General features: G+C 37.9%; 1 protein-coding gene across 2 annotated transcripts in view; it reads left to right on the top strand.

Moving 5' to 3' along the window:
- The window catches only part of USH2A (usherin), a 745,506-nt gene that overhangs the window by 588,517 nt on the left and 139,303 nt on the right, over positions 1 to 17,686 (top strand). For both annotated transcript variants that reach the window (XM_058701414.1, XM_058701413.1), the window contains 4 exons: positions 808 to 1,005; positions 1,525 to 1,679; positions 3,792 to 3,990; positions 17,259 to 17,366. In XM_058701414.1, the coding sequence (XP_058557397.1) occupies positions 808 to 1,005; positions 1,525 to 1,679; positions 3,792 to 3,990; positions 17,259 to 17,366 (660 nt within the window). The remainder of the gene's footprint in view (positions 1 to 807; positions 1,006 to 1,524; positions 1,680 to 3,791; positions 3,991 to 17,258; positions 17,367 to 17,686) is intronic.

The following is a 17,686-nucleotide window of genomic DNA, read 5'->3' as shown; positions in this document are numbered from 1 at the left end:
GAAGCATTAACATCCAATGTACATTAGTCTAGTGCTTTTATTCATTTATTTTATCATTTACTTTTTTAAAAAATGTTTTAATGTTTTTTTTTTTTTTTAATTTTTTTTTTTCAACGTTTATTTTATTTTTTGGGACAGAGAGAGACAGAGCATGAACAGGGGAGGGACAGAGAGAGAGGGAGACACAGAATTGGAAACAGGCTCCAGGCTCTGAGCCATCAGCCCAGAGCCTGACGCGGGGCTCGAACTCACGGACCGTGAGATCGTGACCTGGCTGAAGTCGGACGCTTAACCGACTGCGCCACCCAGGCGCCCCTTTAATGTTTATTTTTGAGAGAGAGACAGTGCGAGCTGGGGAGGGGCAGAGAAGGAGGGAGACGCAGAATCCGAAGCAGGCTCCAGGCTCTGAGCTATTAGTACAGAGCCCAATGTGGGGCTCAAACTCACAAATAGGGAGATCATGACCTGAGCCAAAGTCAGATGCTTAACCGGCTGAGCCACCTAAGCACCCCCGTCTAGTGCTTTTAGATTTCAGTCATTCCTTTCATGTGTCCATGTTATCCATATTTGCTTGTTCAGAAAAGGTGAACTCTATTCTGTGCAATTCCATATCTCTGCATCTAATACACACAGAAAATGTTTTTTCTGATTTAGAAATTTAAGATTATTATTAGAGTTTTACTCACACACAACAGCATTAAAGCGTTAATTTGTAAGTGTTTACAAGTTTTGATATTCATTTTCAATAGGATGGTAAGACAGCAAAAATGTTTTAAAAGTCTCAGTGTTCAATTTCTCCCTTTCCAGATGTGAACCTGGAGCCTTACATGATGTATGAGTATAGAATTTCTGCATGGAATAGCTATGGGCGAGGATTCAGCAAAGCTATTAGAGCCAGGACCAAAGAAGATGTGCCTGAAGGAGTGAGTCCCCCTACGTGGACCAAAATGGATAATCTTGAAGATGTAATAGTCTTAAATTGGAAGAAACCTATACAACCAAATGGTATTAAGCCATTTTTAAAATTGAAATAACATAATCCAGTAACTGCATAAGGAAATTGAAATGAGTGTAATCTACATTTAATAGGCATGCATCTAACCATTAAAAATTATTTGCTGGTAAAAGGAACTGTAGGTATGTGCCTACTGATCTTCCTTTTTGTAAAATAGGACCTGCAAATTTTTAGTCCCCCAATTTTTTCTTGAATCCTAGAATACATCTGAGCTCTTTCAAACAAACAAAGACTGTTAAAGGAAAGCAAAATAGTTTTAATATTGAAGGTAATTTTGCTTGGCAGTAGGGGGAAATAAACATATATGTCTCTTTAATTGTCTGTGTCCAGAGTCCCTCTCTTCAGTAAGAGTGCATGTCATTGCTCGAACACAGCAAAAACAATAGCAAATTAAAAGTAAATAATGCTATATTATCCCATTTCCTTAGAATTCCAAGACATGTTAAGTTGTTTGCAAATAGTTAAAAGGATATGATACTCAAATCTAGGCATTTCTCTGCCTCTTTTAGGTCCTATTATTTACTACATTCTTCTCCGAAATGGAATTGAATGCTTTCAAGGAACATCACTGAGCTTCTCTGATACGAAGGGAATTCAACCATTTCAGGAATATTCATACCAGCTGAAAGCATGCACGGTTGCTGGCTGTGCCGTCAGCAGCAAGGTAAGGGCAAGTACCTAAACCCCAGACAGAAGTAGCCAGGATGACGACTATCTGGATATCCAGGTCATGAATGATTTTTCCAACGGCAGAAAGCAATATCCCCACCGATGCAGTGTTAAGTAGGGTGCCATCTCAACCAACTGCTAATCCTCATGCCTGAAAGGAGAGATCACTGAAATTTATCAAAGTTATGCAAATATAAATGTTTCATTAATTAAAAAAGAAAAGAAAACTTGAACCAGTGTTACCCTTTTTTATCACATTTTTCCTCTGCCAACTATTTTTAGATGACCTTCCATAAATTCATATTATCAAATCATTCTTCAGTTTAAAAGGGTTTCTATTTAACCATCACTTCAACAAGGATGACCTGCTCTTGAAAAACAGAGAAAGGGGCAAAAGAGCCTGGCATAGAAAATAATCTGATACCAAAACTCTTGCTACAACCTGGCAAGAAATGACGAGGACCCGAATTCATGCAACAGGGGTCAGAATGGAGAACGTCAAGAAGATACAGCAGATATTGGGGGACAAAATCTACAGGGCTTAGTGTCAACTATACGCAGGGGAATAAGAGGAAAGGATCATGGATATATTTGAGATCTCTAGCTTGAGCAAATTATAGATCATGGTGCCATCCTGCTAGCAAATAAAAAAAATTAAAGGAAAATCTGAACATAGAGAGTAAGATTCAAATTTTAAAAGCTTTTAAAAATGTACTTAAAAGAAGGAGCAGGTAGCAGAATGGTGGAAGGAATTATTATTTGGCACCTCAAGTGAAAATTCAGTCAGAAGCTGGATTACAAAGTGATTGAATCTTCTAGAAAGATCTTTCTAGATCTAGAAAGTTCTAGAAAGTTCTAGAAAGATCTTTCTAGATCTAGAAAGATCTAGAAAGTTCTAGAAAGATCTTTCTAGATCTAGAAAGATCTAGAAAGCAAGGAGTTTGAAAAGAGTCGTTAAGGAGAACAGAGAGAGAGAGAGACAAAAACAAGAACACAGACAATGAACACTGGGAGCGCTCCTGAGAGCAAGAGCCCACAGATGAGACTGGAAAGAAACAGTCAAACCATTTAGGAGGAAAATAAAGACAGAGTCATTTCACAGAAGCCAACCTAGTCAGAGTAAACTCAGGAGAAACAAACACACAGCAGCTCTGATTCCTTTCATGCCGTTACAACTTTAGAAGAGCATCATCTTCGCACACTGTGCCGGAACCATCCAAGTAAAACATTCAGTCAGATGGATCAGCCGCAGTGCATATGCGCAGCTTTTTATTCAACAGACCTCCAGAAACATCTCTGAGCGTGCCACAATTTAGACAGATGGCAGCTGATTGGCCCAATCAAAAGTTATGGTCCGAACGTTCCTGGAACAATTCTGTGCTCTTTTTACGTAGGTGCAGCTCCTGTCTACCAGATGCCAGAACAATTGGTTAAAAAGTGAAAGCAGAGTTAATTCTGTGAAAAAAGAAATGCAGCTAACTTTTGTTCAAAATTATATTTTGATAATGCTGAATGAATGACTGGTGGATTGACCCTTTTTTCCTTGTCTACTCAGTTCTTTTTCTAGAACACTGGCACGGGCACTGTTAAGTCATCCTGGGTTATCACAGGAAGAATACCAAAAAAAAAAAAAAAAAAAAAAAACCTGCCCATTTATACTGTTCAAAGCATATTATATGCAAGCAACTTCAGATGTGGGTTTTGCTTCATATTTACTGGTGCTTAAAATGTACAAAATCAGGCTGTTAAAATGCAAAGACACTGATGAGCCATATGGAAGAGAGTTATCAAGAGTTCTCTAGTAAGCCAGTCTGCCAGCCAGATTTTCCTTGCTTAAACTGAGGGCTGTGCTCTGTCATCAAAATTGTTGTTGAACCTGTTGTGATAAATGGTAGTCTGAGACTTATGGAATGTATTCAAGGTCAGATTTCATTGTTTAAATAGGATGGGAGGAAAAGCATAAAAAAGGGGGGACTGTTTCTCCAAGCCCCTGCTAATGATATGCCAGGCCAGACAACAACATTTTAAAACAAAAGTGACATTCTCATTGATCAGGATACCTAGCGTACTATTACCATAAATTGCTGTTGAACTCTTATGTTTTCAGGTAGTTGCAGCTACTACCCAAGGAAGTCCACAGAGTGTCCAGCCACCGAGAGTCACGGCGCCCAGTTCGGAGTCTCTGCATTTGAGCTGGAGTGTCCCCGAGAAACCAAATGGCGTCATTAAAGAGTACCAGCTCAGGCAGGTTGGGAAAGGTCTCATCTACAGTGGCACCGCTGACAGGAGGCAGCATACGGTCACAGGTGAAAAAAAAAAAAAAAAAAAAAAAAGGAAAACCTACCGGAAGAGTCTGTCATTGTGGTTAGGGGGGCAAAGCATCCCAGGGGTGTGCATTTGATATATGAGGTCACTTCGAAAGGACGTGTTCTCCTGACATATGGTCAGGTCCCACTTATCCATGCTAATAGAAGAGCCCACACTGGCAGCAATAAGCCACAACAGCAGATAACTTCAGAAATAATTTATATTTGGCTTTGATATGCATTATGTGTAGGGTTTTTGCATCAGTATTAACTTTTTTTTTTCTCAGACAAACGGTAAGATGCATTTTCATTCCCCAAGGATATACTCATAGATAATGGGACTGGGATAGCCAAGAATGCACTGGAGAGCAGGGTGAAATCAGCCAGAGGCGAGCGTTTATCTACTGAGTGGGTAACTAATACACAGAATAGTTGACAGGTGACTGTTTGTGACAATTTGTTATTATGAACATTAATTAATAGTAATTGTATTATTTTTATTGCTAGAGCATTTATTATAATTAACTTTCATAATAATATAATGGTACAGTATAATAGTATAATGTCAGATAATTACTAGAAGTCATTATAATAATAATTAACATGTTTTGGTTTGAATGTCACTTCTGAAGAGAAGAGAGGCGTCTTCTGACTTCCCCAGTCTAAGGAAGTTTCTCTAATACGCCACCACATCCCCTTGTCTTATTTTCATCATGGACCTTTCACTGCCTGAGAGTGCTTGGTTTTTCTTTGCTTTTTATGTCTCCCCCCACTGGGATGTAAGCTCCAGAATTGCAGAGGTCTTCTCTACCTAGTTCAGTGTGGTACTTCTGGCACCTAGAACAGTCCTTGACATGGTTCACAGATGCCAAACAAATGTTCATAGATGCCAAACAAGTGAATTTCACACGAGCCACTTGGCAGGCACTACAGACCTTTGGGGGAAAGAGAGGTATTACTCCCATTTTACAGAAAAAGATACTGTGAGAGATTAAGTAATTTAGTTCGTTCTTTGGATCTACCGAATCATGGCAAACAGTTGTGTAAATTGAGATTCTGAGACCATAGGCAAGAGGTTACAAACTTACTCCACGCCACCCCCCTTGTCAGAAGCTTCCCTCCAAGGCCTCCAGAGTGAATGTTCTTCTTTCTTTGGACCCCGTACCTTGCCGGGAGCATGGATACTAGAGATAATGAAACTCATAAAGAAGCACAGAAAGGTCTGGAAGAGTGTGGCTGAGTTTTCCTCAGAGAAGGAACCAGTTATACTATGTAGGTGGAAAAATCAATTCATCGTGATTTGCTCTTAATTCTACAATTCCCTGACACACAAGCAGGCATTCATTGACAGATGTTTTCAATGACTTGACCACTGTTTTCCAGAAGTGCCATAAGCCTGCAGAAGGTGCTTAATAAATATTTGCAGACTCGCACATTGCATTCCTTATCTGAAGGTCCTGAGCTGGATCAATGATAATGCAGATGGAAAAAGCCCTCATCAATTCAGATTATTAAATTTATTTCTTATATCTCATTTCACTGAAAGTGAAATTGATCACCAGTAGTTGAAATACTGTTGTTTTACAAAACACAACTTTACATTTATATTGTGCTTTATAATTTTAAAGAACCATTTCCATTTGGACACATTTGATTCTTATTACATCCCTGTAAGTGGGGGATGTTTTTAATATCCACACTTAAAAGATGAGGAAGGAAAGTGACATACTCAGGGTGCCCAAGGCATTCCCTGCCTCCATCTATAAGGAAATCAGAGTACTGTTTCATTCTTTAAAAAAAAAAAAAAAAAAAAAAAAAAAAAAAAAAAAAACTGTTGCCCACTTGCTGTGTTGGAGGTAGTACAGTAAGTGCTCTAAACTAAGATTGCTGCTCTCAGGAAGCCCCCAGTAATAGGGGACACTGAAAAGTTAAGAACTAATTGCAAATACACCACAAAGGATTCAACAGCAGAACTCTAAAGAATGCTGCCGGAGGAAATCAAAACAATGACTTGGAGTGGAAAATGAAGTGTCAATTACAGAGTGTGGAAAGCCATTTAGACTTTGTATCAGTAAAGGTTTCACAAAAAAACTGGGATACAGTGTTACAGAATGTTTTTCTCCCAGTATCTGTCCACTGAGCCAGCATGGGCTTTGAACTGTGAGCTGTAGTGGTTTGCATTTTTTTAAAACCAGCATTGACTTGACTTGCCGACAGACTAAACCCTAACGCGATGTTCAAACCAACAGGATTGATAGACTCATCAGTTACAAAATAATTGGAAAGATTTTTCTTTAAAACACCCTCTCTCCCCCCAGTTCTTCCTTTCATTGTCATTTTTAATGAATATTTTCGTCCCAGAGAGGATTTCATACACGTAACTTGATGCAGAACTTCTCTTTTATTAGGATAAATATTTTAAAGTTTTTCTATATGATTTTGCTTTCTATAACATCATAAAATGAAAAGAAGACTTTGGAATTCATTTGCTTTGTCCCTGTGTACCATTTAAATAGATTTAGAGAGTACTCCACTCAGGCAATACAGCCCTACAGAGAAATATGTCTTTGTTGAATGAAGAAGAAAACTTTCGTTCAGCAAAACCTGACCAAGTACAGAGCCTCCCATATGCGGTTCCTATGGGACGGCAATGGTGCTAGGCGTTAGGTAATCTAAAACCTGAGATGTATGTTAGCGTTCCCATGTCTTATCTGCCAGGAAAAAATCAGTTCTGTAGCTCACTGACCGACCAAATTCACTATGGATGTATTTTATGATATGAATGACTGTTGTATTGAGTTCGTGGAATGAACTAAAATAATCAAATTTATTTTACATCGCATCCCAAATGTTTGATCGAAGAGCTGCCTGTACCCTCTGGGATAAATGTTTTGACTTTCTCATCATTTCCAAAACGTTGGCATTTTCTAAGTAACCGTCAAACGCTAATGAAGCTGTACCCGGAGTCATTCTGGAGCCTGAAATCTAGGTCCTTAGAAATGACAGAAGGGAAAGCAGGCACCTTGCCTCAGCCCCATTGTCTCCATGCTTATTTTTAATTACCTCAAAGCTTTAGAAACATGATCCCGTAAATGCTTTGTGGGAATAGCGGCGAAGGCACTCATCATGTGAAATCCATAAATTGCTTATAATCCTCTCAAGATGTTAAAAAAAGCATTAAGTAATTGAAGACAGGAAGTCCTCAGTTAATTATTTAGAGGTGTTATCAATGCTTTAAGTAAACTGAAGCATTTTCTGCTATCTCACTGAGCTGAATACCATGGGGACGAAGGAGGAACAGCCATCATCTTCTCATATTCGCTAATGCAAACAGCACATGGCAGCTTGTCAATAAAAGACCTTTTCATATCATTTATTACTAAACAGGTCCACCATCCCGCACAGAACAATCAGGATGTCAGTTATGGGCATTGTTTCTCTTCAGGTTACCACGGCTTTATGGATGGTCCTCCTAGTGTGGGCACTGGGGCAGAAGAGATGGAGAAAGGATTAACTAAATAATTAGGGCCACTGAGAACAAAATGAATTAATCATGTCCTCTTTCGCAGCAGATTTGATAAGGGCTTATGTGTCTCTTAACTCAGGGAGAAGTGTTTTCAAAATAATCTATTAAAAGTTGCTTATCATTGCATTTTACTTAAAAAGGGAAGACCCACCAGCGTTAAGTTAGCAAGGACAGAACAATCTGCCTTTCTTTTGCATCTTCCGAGAAGCTCATGAAAACCTGTGCTAAAATAGCATGTGCCCTAACAATGCAGGTTGTAGCCCACGTGCACTACTCTCATGTAGTGAAACAGATATCTACCCATCATTTCTGGGGGGAAAAAAAAAGGAGAACATACTTTGAGCATCAATATCACAAAATGTGGAAATTCTTTATGAGGGGATTTTACATTTAGATAACTCTGCTATGTACTTCCATAGTATCCAACACTTGGTTCTCAGGACATTTATTAGACTTTATCACAATATCCTTTTTCTTGTCTTTATTCCTGAGCTAGTAGGTGAAGCTTTTTAAGGACAGATACAGTAGCCTCCTGTTTTCCCTTGTATCACTTATACTGTGATAGGCATCTATCGTAGCACTTAACATATTAAGTATCCAAAAGTATTTGTTGAGTGAGTAGATATTAAATAGGAAACTAGTGTCTGAATGTTTTTATTCCATTTTGATTGAGTACAAAAATCAGACTGTCAAATACATCTAGGTCTCAGGCAGGAATGGCTACATCATTTTCAGGGCCCAGGGCAAAATGGCAACATAGGGTCCTTTGTTCAAAAATCATTAAGATACAACTCAACATTCAAAAAAACAAATAATGCAATTCAAAAGTGGGCAGAAGACATAAACAGACAATTCTCTAAAGGAAACATACAGATGGCCAAAGACACATGAAAAAATGCTCAACATCATTCATCATGAGGGAAATGCAAATCAAAACTACAATGAGATATCACCTCACACCTATCAGAGGGGCTAAAATAAACAACACAACAAACAAGTGTTGGCAAGGATGTGGAGAAAAAGGAACCTTCATGCACTGTTGGTGGGAATGCAAACTGGTGCATTCCTGTGGAAAACGGTGTGGAGTTTCCCCAAAAAACTAAAAACAGAACTAGCCTATAATCTGGTAATCACACTATGGGGTATTTGTCCAAAACATGCAAAAACATTACTTTAAAGGGATACATGCACCCCTATGTTTACTGCAGTTTTATTTATCATAGCCAAATTGTGGAAGCAGCCTAACTATCCATCAGTAGATGAATGGATAAAAAAAATTTGATATATATATATATATATATATCAATATATCAATATATGTAAAATTTGATTTTATATATATGCACACACACTGGAATATATACAGCCATAAAAAATGAAATATTTCCATGTGCAACAACATGGATGGAACTAAAGAATATAATGCTAAGTGAAATAAGTCAGTCAGAGAAAGACAAATACCATATAATTTCACTCATATGTGCAATCTAAGAAACAAAACAAATGAACAAAGAGGAAAAAAAGAAAGACAAACTAAGAAACAGATCCTTAATTATAGAAAAGAAACTGGTGGTTGCCAGAGGGGGGATTGGGGGCGCTGGGTGAGATTGGTGAAGGGATTAAGAGTACGCTTACCACAATGAGCACTGGGTAATGTACAGAAATGCTGAATCACTGTATTGTCCACCTGAAACTAATATAACACTGTATGTTAACTATACTAGAATTAAAAGTAAAAACTTAATAAATTTTTTTGAAAAGAATATAGTTTTCAAAAAAGAATCATAAAAATTTTTTAAAACCAGAGCATGGAATCAAGCCTCAGTCCCACCTAGAACCGCCTGGAATCTTGGGTACTCTACAGGTCACACACCCATGAAGCCAGCCTTGATCTCTGGCAATCTGGATTGATTGGCAGCATGTTTCTTGAACCGAAACAGGAAGCAAACTCAGGCAGTGATCATATCCTTGGAAAAACTCCGGGAGCTTCTCTTCTGTGGTTGTATGTATTGCTTTACACTGCGTGTGCCCCAGCTACCAAGCATCCGACCTACAAAAATAGATACGACAATTCATTTTGTTTTCATTTTTCCAACTCTGAGGAGAACTTTGTGCCTGGATATTTGCAAAATGAAAAATCAATACTTGCAGAACATCAACCACTTTTGTATACTTTAAAAATCATTCTTATAAATAGAAGATTACAGCCAAAGAATTACAGTTCACAGCTGCCTGGACATTAATATTTAAAGAAAAAGAATCTTTCCCCTGAAATCCCAGATACTTTTAGGTTCTTTGCCTGGGCAATCTTTGTTTCTGTTTTGTTCCAAGAGTTCTAAATAACTCCTGCTCTCTCTGCAATATATGTTCTTGTCGAGTATTTGAGCAGCATCAGACTTAGCTGCCTCCTGATGCCTCACTTTGTTTCCAGAGAAGACTCGGACTGAAAATATAGAGTAAAAGTGGCTTTTGTCTAGTATAGCACCAGACTCCAGAGAAGAAAACTATTTATTAAAACAGCGTTACAAAAAGCAAAAGCAAGGGTTTTTTTTTTTCTTGGACGATCTTAGTAATCGTTTTAATGTTGATCTGTATTTGGAAAGAGAGTCTGCCAAGAAGTAACTTACCTGGGAAGTGCTTCTTGGGATGAATCTGATTACTATGATATTGGGGAGGGGGGCCTAAACTATGGCCTGAAATTTCACACACAAAAAAAATGAGTCAAGAAACACTTAAGCTTGTAGCAAGCAGTCAGAAGCAAAAGTCGTGAGGTTATCTCATAGGCATTTGCCGTGCAAGAGTCCCTTTGTTTTGATGTTTTGATGCCCCGTTCATGAGCCGTCAATTGAACTTGTACTTTGAAGCATTGATACAGGAAGCATTCCTTTCCAATGGCTCACAAATGGGCAAGAAACGGACTTGGCTAACTGGGATGCGTGGCTCCTGAGACGGTGGTGGGTGGTACTGTCACGAAAAGGGGACTCTAGCATGTGGGCTCCTAACACATTTTTTAATCAAATTTTGTAAAACACTCATAATGTAAATGCATGTTAGAAGTCTCTAAAGCAATTCCACAGTATCTTCGTGTTCCATTTTTGAACATCCAGATTTTCACATAGAATTATCAATTTAAAGTGGAATCCTGCTATAATTCTATCCATCATAGCCAAGGTTGCCAGTGGGTGCTGAAAGTTTCTGGGAATCTCCATGAACAGAGATGCTCTGAAGGTGATCACTTAGTGAGATCCAAGGCAGCTAAAGGCAGAAAGAAGCGTTTCACATCAGCAAGACTCAATGTAGATTCACGTGGGCCCTGCCCAAACATCCAATTTGGGTGAATTAGTGCCAGGACAAGCTTCTTGCCCAAAATGTGTACAATATCTGATAACCACCTACCACAAAGTTTTTAAAGAAACCAAGAATCTCAGCCCTTGAACTAATCACTGACCAAATGATTGAGGAACTTGCAGAATTACATATTTTGTAGGATTATTTGGTAATTCTTTAGAAAATAGCAGATGACATTATGGAATAGCCCAATGAATGCTTTGAAGTAGCACTTACGATCTCAAATTATAATGGACAAAATGCCTTTCCCTGACTATTTATCTGGAGATTGAAAATTAGAAACAAACTGATATTCATAAAGTATATCAAATGTCAGGGCACCTAGGTGGTTCAGTGGTTTAAACGTCCGACTCTTGGATCGGCTCAGGTTATGATCTCACTCTTTCGTGGGTTGAATCCCTGCATCAGGCTCTGTGCTGGCAGTGTGGAACCTGCTTGGGATTCTCTCTGTCTTTCTCTCTCCCTCCATTTCAGCCCCTCCCCCACTCACACTGTCACTTTCTCTCTCAAGATAAATAAATACACTTTAAAAAACAGTATATCAAATATAACTGACATTGACATAGGCATTGATTCTGTTTTCCAAATCATATTTTTATGATTCATAGGTAGACTTTGGCAGTCCTTTTTAACACACATTTACTCCTGAATGTAATGTTACTTGAAAGTGTAATTATAATGAGTTTTGTTATAGTATGCTTCTTTCCTCTAAAAGAGAACATGATTCCCTGTAGGGAAATTCAGGTAATTTGCAGCCACCGTAATCTCCACTACACTGAAATGTTAAATGCTTGGCTTTTCTCCATGCATTTGCCTTTCTCTTCTCTACAACTACTATCTCCTACTCTTTTAATTCAATGCCGAGCACTTAAATGATGTTTTCTTTTCTCCTTCGACTCTTGGACTTCAGGATTAAGCTACGGTCAGAATGGTCCCTCTGAGACATCTCTTTATTTCCCTCTTCTCATCCTGATCAATTCATGAGTCATTTTCAGTTGGTGTGCCCTTTTCATTGCCTGTTACTAATATTTCATATATATCGCATTTTAAGGACTACCAATAGAGACTTACTTAAAATGGCAGCAAATTCCAGTTGAAATGTGTTGATTTTATTGAGTTTTACAGAGTCATATATATGAAAGGTCATCCAGTTCATGTAAATCATTTATGCCTGATGGCAGTCGATGCTTTCCTTACAGATTATTTCAACCAAGCCTCTTAGTAAGTTAGTCTTCTGACAATATGAAAAATGCAAGACATGAGAAATAGGATGTAGACAATTATGGATTCAGATATTGCCTTCCCTCAAGGTAGCCTGTAGCCCAATTAAGCAGTCAATACCATCATGCCCACAGCATACAGTTATGGAAACTGAGGCACCTAGAGTTCAGAAAACTGACCCATGACGGTGTTAATAAGTAAGAAGGTAAAGGATTAGAACCCAAAAGAGTCTAACTTCACATGCTTCCCTCCTAACAGCGAGGCTACACTCCTTTGGTACATGAATTGTAGAAATATTCAAAATGGAAATACTTAAATATACATTCCCACTTGGAGATGTGTATATATATACATACATACATACATACATACATACATACATACATATACACCGAAAGTTTCACTGGGCTTTGAGCTACTTATGTCATTATTTTCCTTATGTGTCAGAGGGCTGACCCTGTTTCTCTGGCCCACACTTCTCAGCCTGGGTGCCCAGACTTCTGACGTCACCTAAGCTGATCTCTGTAATAATAGATGAGTTCCTCCAACTCTCTATGCTTCAACTCCCTTACCTGTTAAATGAGCAGATAATTGCAGTGACCCAGGGGGTTTAGTGAGGGTTTTGATTGTGTTAATATCCAGGAAGTCACAGGAGAAGGTCTGCAAGTGGTGTTCAGTAAATTTCAGCTAGTATGTTATTTATGTAACTGAGTAATCAACTTCTTTAAAAATAACTCCATTTCTTATAAAATATATTTGATTAATGCACAGAGTCCAGTGAAAAGAGTAAAAATGGAACAACAAAATCCCCTGAGTTTTATTTTTTGTTTTACTTTATACTTCTTTTTATTGCCTTGATGTTTGAACTAAATGCTTTCAACATATTTCTTTCATTTTAAGAACGACTGCAATGGTTTCTACCACTTTTACATGTTTCAGATACTGTTTCATCTTCAAAGTCATTCACAAATTCAATGTGCTTGGCTGCAGCTCTTATGTGATGGGAGGGCACAGGGCTTGGTATTAAAGTCGTGGGTTTGTCTCCACCCCAACCTGATAGCTCCATTCACTGTATGAACATTTGGTTCTCTGAGCCTCAGTATTTTCTTACCTGTGAGGCAGGAATAATTATTCCTGTCCTGGTGATATTCAAGGTGAAACCTCTTCACTTTTTCACCAACCCTTTTCATGTTGTTGCTAATTCTGTCTCCCAGAATCTCATAGCTAACTATTTCTAACATGCGTAGGGTAATCACAGCTGCTCATGGTCCCCTTATGTAACATACAAGAATCTGAACTTGTGTGCCAGTGTGACATTATTAGTAATTATAATATTAATATCATTTAGAACTCTTTTTCTTACAAGTTACAGAAAACTCAGTTCAAGCAGGCTTAACAAATGGGCATTAAGTGGCTCATGTAAATAAAAAATCAGATGTAGACTCAAGGCTATGAGATGAGGTTTCCAGGACCCAATTTCTTTTCACCTCTAAGTTCTCCATTCTCAAGCACTATGTGGTGAACAAAGAACTACCAGCAGTAAAAATGAAAGTTTGAGTTCAAGGCCTACTTTCAATTAGCCTAAATGAGGTCACATAGTCAATTCTGAGCAGCTAACATTGCAAAAGGAATGTGGAACTGTATCCAGGAGTAGTCAATCCAGGTGGAGAAAATCCTAAACAAAGCACAAAGACTTGTAGTAGCCAAAAGACTGGTTTCCACAAGGAAACCTTGAGTTCTGTTATAAAAGGAAGTATGAGTGTACTCTGAAAGATAAACAGCAGATGTAGAGTTGCATGAGACAGGCTGGCAAATGTGAGTTGAAATGAGCCGAATATTTCTACCTATGTTCCATATGGCTCTTTAAATTGACCACCATATTCATATATCAGGGCTAGACACAACCCTTGAGGACAAACTACTAGTGAATTAGATTAAATCCATTGTCCTTCCCTCCTTCACTTAAGGCCCCATGCCTCCCACTCTCACCTTTCTTGCCCTTCCATCTTTGTTTTCTTTCCCTAGTTCCTCACATCCCTTCCTCCTGAATGGTGATGACTTTGAAGTCCTCTGATTTCCCAAAGTAGGCTCTCTACCCAGCGTTCAGTTCTACCTCCTCTCCCCTTGATTCTGGTACCCCAGTAGCTTCAAAATATTCCTCTGTTAGACCTGGCCCCATGCTCTGCAAGGCCAACACATACCATTCAATTTAAACACCTGTAACAGACTCCCTGGCACACCTTCCTTAATCTATAAAAATTCCTAACTGGCTAGCTACTCTGTTGCTGTACTGTCTTCTAGTGTTCTTGGCTATATATAAAGTGGATACCACTCAGCTCAGTTCAGAAAGATTCTGTAGGGAAAGGACAATTTCTATTTTTATATACATCAATTTTCTTTTTAGTGACTATCCTTATTGCAAACACCCTCAATCCTCTCATCGACTTTAGTACACCTCTGTGGTGACAAATTTCCTCTCCTTTTTCTAAGATGTATCCTAAAATATTCTTCAATGGTCATTGCATGTCTTATATCAGACCAGCTAGAACACAAAATGAAGAAGAGAATTGGGTCTCATTTGAGGAGGGGGAGCATTTTATTTGTTTGTTTTTATTTAATAAGAAAATTCCAGAGAAAGAACAAGCATTGTTTCACTTTTACCAGCCATACTTAGTCAGGCATTTGGAAAAAAGTCTATAAAATATTTATTGTTTACACATCACATTAATTTTTGTATTATTTTAATAATATTCTGTAACTAGAAAACAATTGCCTACACAGTGAAGTAGATGTTGGGGGCTGAGATACTCATGGACTTATGAGGAAGGGCCTGTTTCGTCCGATGACACTTTGGATGGACATCATGAACATGATAGCCTGACATTTTATGGAGCACTTTCATGGGCTTTGTGTTCTTTAAACAGTATTTAACAAACATCAAACACTTACAACTGAAAACAATGATTAAAAAAGGAAAACACTCAGAGACATAAACCTTACTCTCAAAGGGCTTACATTCTAAGTGAGAAAGTAAGATATTCAGGTAAATTGGTATTACAAGGGTCAAGGTCCCCTTTTTCAGTAGCAGGAGTAAAGAGGGAGCATCACCAGGCTAAGTCAGTCCTCCACTGCGGTCTCTGACCTTCATTCTTAGATGATTCCTCCCTTTTTCTTTTGATCTCTCTATTTTATAATCTTTAGTATTTTCCCATAAGCTTTTATCAAACATATATGGCTTCAGTGGGGCTTAGATCTTTCATCACATTTCTTATCTACAAATCAAGTAAATATCAAAATTATGTAAATTCCCCATAGCAACCAAATAGAAGATTGCAATCAAATAAGTATCTGAATCTTATCACTAAATTGATGTGGAAACACAAAGGGCTTTGAAGCTGAATCCTGGAACAGCTCCAGCTGCAGAACATTATTGCTTTAGCAGAGAACCCAGACTATTGCTCTAACTCTAAACAAACCAGTTAATTTTTTTATTTGTTTAACCAGCACCTACTTTGTGCCTGCCATTATTTGAAGGATACAGTGGTATCTTTCAGATATAGTATCTTTTAGTGCTTTTTTGGAGCTTATGTCCTAGAGGGGGAGACAAACAATAAATAAACAGATGTAATAAAACATCAGATAATGTTGAGAGCTATGGGAGAAGGAAGTAATTTGAGGGAATATGAAATGATGGATGTAGTATGTCGATAAAGTGGCCAAAATCTTTTAAAATGTAGCATTTGAGGAGAAATCTGCATAAAGCAAAAGAGTGGCACAGGAATATCTCTGGAAAAACTCACCTGCCAAATGAGCAATATAGATATAAAAATGTAGTTCAGTATTCATGAAAAATTAATATAATAATTATATATATTAGCCCAATTATTTGACATATAGATGAAGTCCTATTCTTTAAGAAAAGGAAAATTTTTGACCTTTGGCATTGTTTGAATTTTTCCAAGAATCAAGGGCAAGAAGCTTTAGCCGCCATATGCTCCTTGTCAAATGCTGCTGAGTCTTAAGGTTGCTTCTGGTCAAATACAGTAGTTCTCTAGGTAACCCATTTAATCTTCTCAAAAGCCTTCAAACCTAGCTGCTATCTTTCCCATCTTTAAAGATCAGTAGATCAAGGCAAAAAGAAGCTAAGTAACTTGCCCAAGGTCATCAGCTAAGGAGTAGTGAGGTCTAACAACATGCAACTTCTACTATAAATGGCTTGCCATTCTTATTTATCCTGAGAACTTATTGAACAACTACTGGGCTGTGTCATATTCTGAATACAATAAACACTATTCCTTCATCAAATTATGTTCAATCTATGTGTAAAGACAAAACCAACATACCTCCAAAACACTACAGAAGTGTGAGATGGTATTCTATTGGCACATATGGTGAAGTAGTGTAAACTTAAAAAAGAAGAGTGGGTTGGTGTGAATATGAGCTAAATATGGCTTGGGGCTAAACCTTATTTTGGATCTAACCTTATCTTGGATCTAACCTTATTTTTATTTTTTCTACCTCTGTTCATATAAGAAGCTGTTGCAGAAACTGGGATAGTTAGCCTGGAGAAGAAAAGACTCAGGGGGGATTTGATAACTGTCTACAAATATTTGAAGAACTGTCATGTGGAAAAGAAATTAGATTTGTTCTATATCTCCCTAGGGGTGCAAGTGATGGAAAGAAATCGCCACAATATAAGAAAGGACTTTTAAACAAAATAAGGAAAACTCTAGAGCTCTAAAGATGGAATGGGCTCTTTGAGAGATGAGTACTCTGATCAACTAGGCAAGGCAGCCTCTTCAATGACCTCTTGTACAAGGGAATCAAGAGAAAGATGGATGGATAGCTGGGTGGATGGATGGATGGATGGATGGATGGATGGATGGATGGATAAATGGATGAATGATTGGATGCATGATGGATGGATGGGTGGATGGATGGATGACATGAATTTTAAGATTTCTGCTAAGGCTGAGAATATATGATTATCAGAGATAAATGAAATTTCGATTAATACTGAACTGCTTGTGAAGTTCATACCTCCTTTAGAAAATGTTTTCTGCTTTTAAAATTTTGGAAATCATATCTACAACTCCACATGTTACTTCCAGTTCTTAACTGATAATAAATAATCCTCTCAAGATGCACTTTATTTCTTGTTTGCTCTTTCTAGGTCTCCAGCCATACACCAACTATAGCTTCACACTTACAGCTTGTACACCTGCTGGATGCACTTCAAGCAAGCCTTTTCTAGGTCAGACACTGCAGGCAGCCCCTGAAGGTAAGTAAAAAATATCCATGATTTGGGAGAAGAAGTTTTCATATAGCATTTGGAAGTGAATTCTATAAACCCTTTCATGTAAAACAAAGAAGGACTAAAGTCAATAGGTACAAAATAAAATTGTATTCTAGTCTGCCATTCTTCAGGTTTGGTTCAACTATAAGCCACCCAACATAAATTTTGCTTTCACTTCTTTAAACCTCTTCAGTTTACTTTTCTGTGATAAAAATTATTATATACTTTGATATAAAATTTCTCAAAAAAAATCACAAATCAAACATCTCTGGAATGCCGGTTATATGACAAGTACATGCTCACTG

This window comes from Neofelis nebulosa, chromosome 15 (genome assembly GCF_028018385.1).
Source record: "Neofelis nebulosa isolate mNeoNeb1 chromosome 15, mNeoNeb1.pri, whole genome shotgun sequence".
NCBI classification, from domain to species: domain Eukaryota; kingdom Metazoa; phylum Chordata; class Mammalia; order Carnivora; family Felidae; genus Neofelis; species Neofelis nebulosa.
Note: the sequence above shows the minus strand (reverse complement) of the source record. Positions and strands in the feature narration are given on the sequence as shown.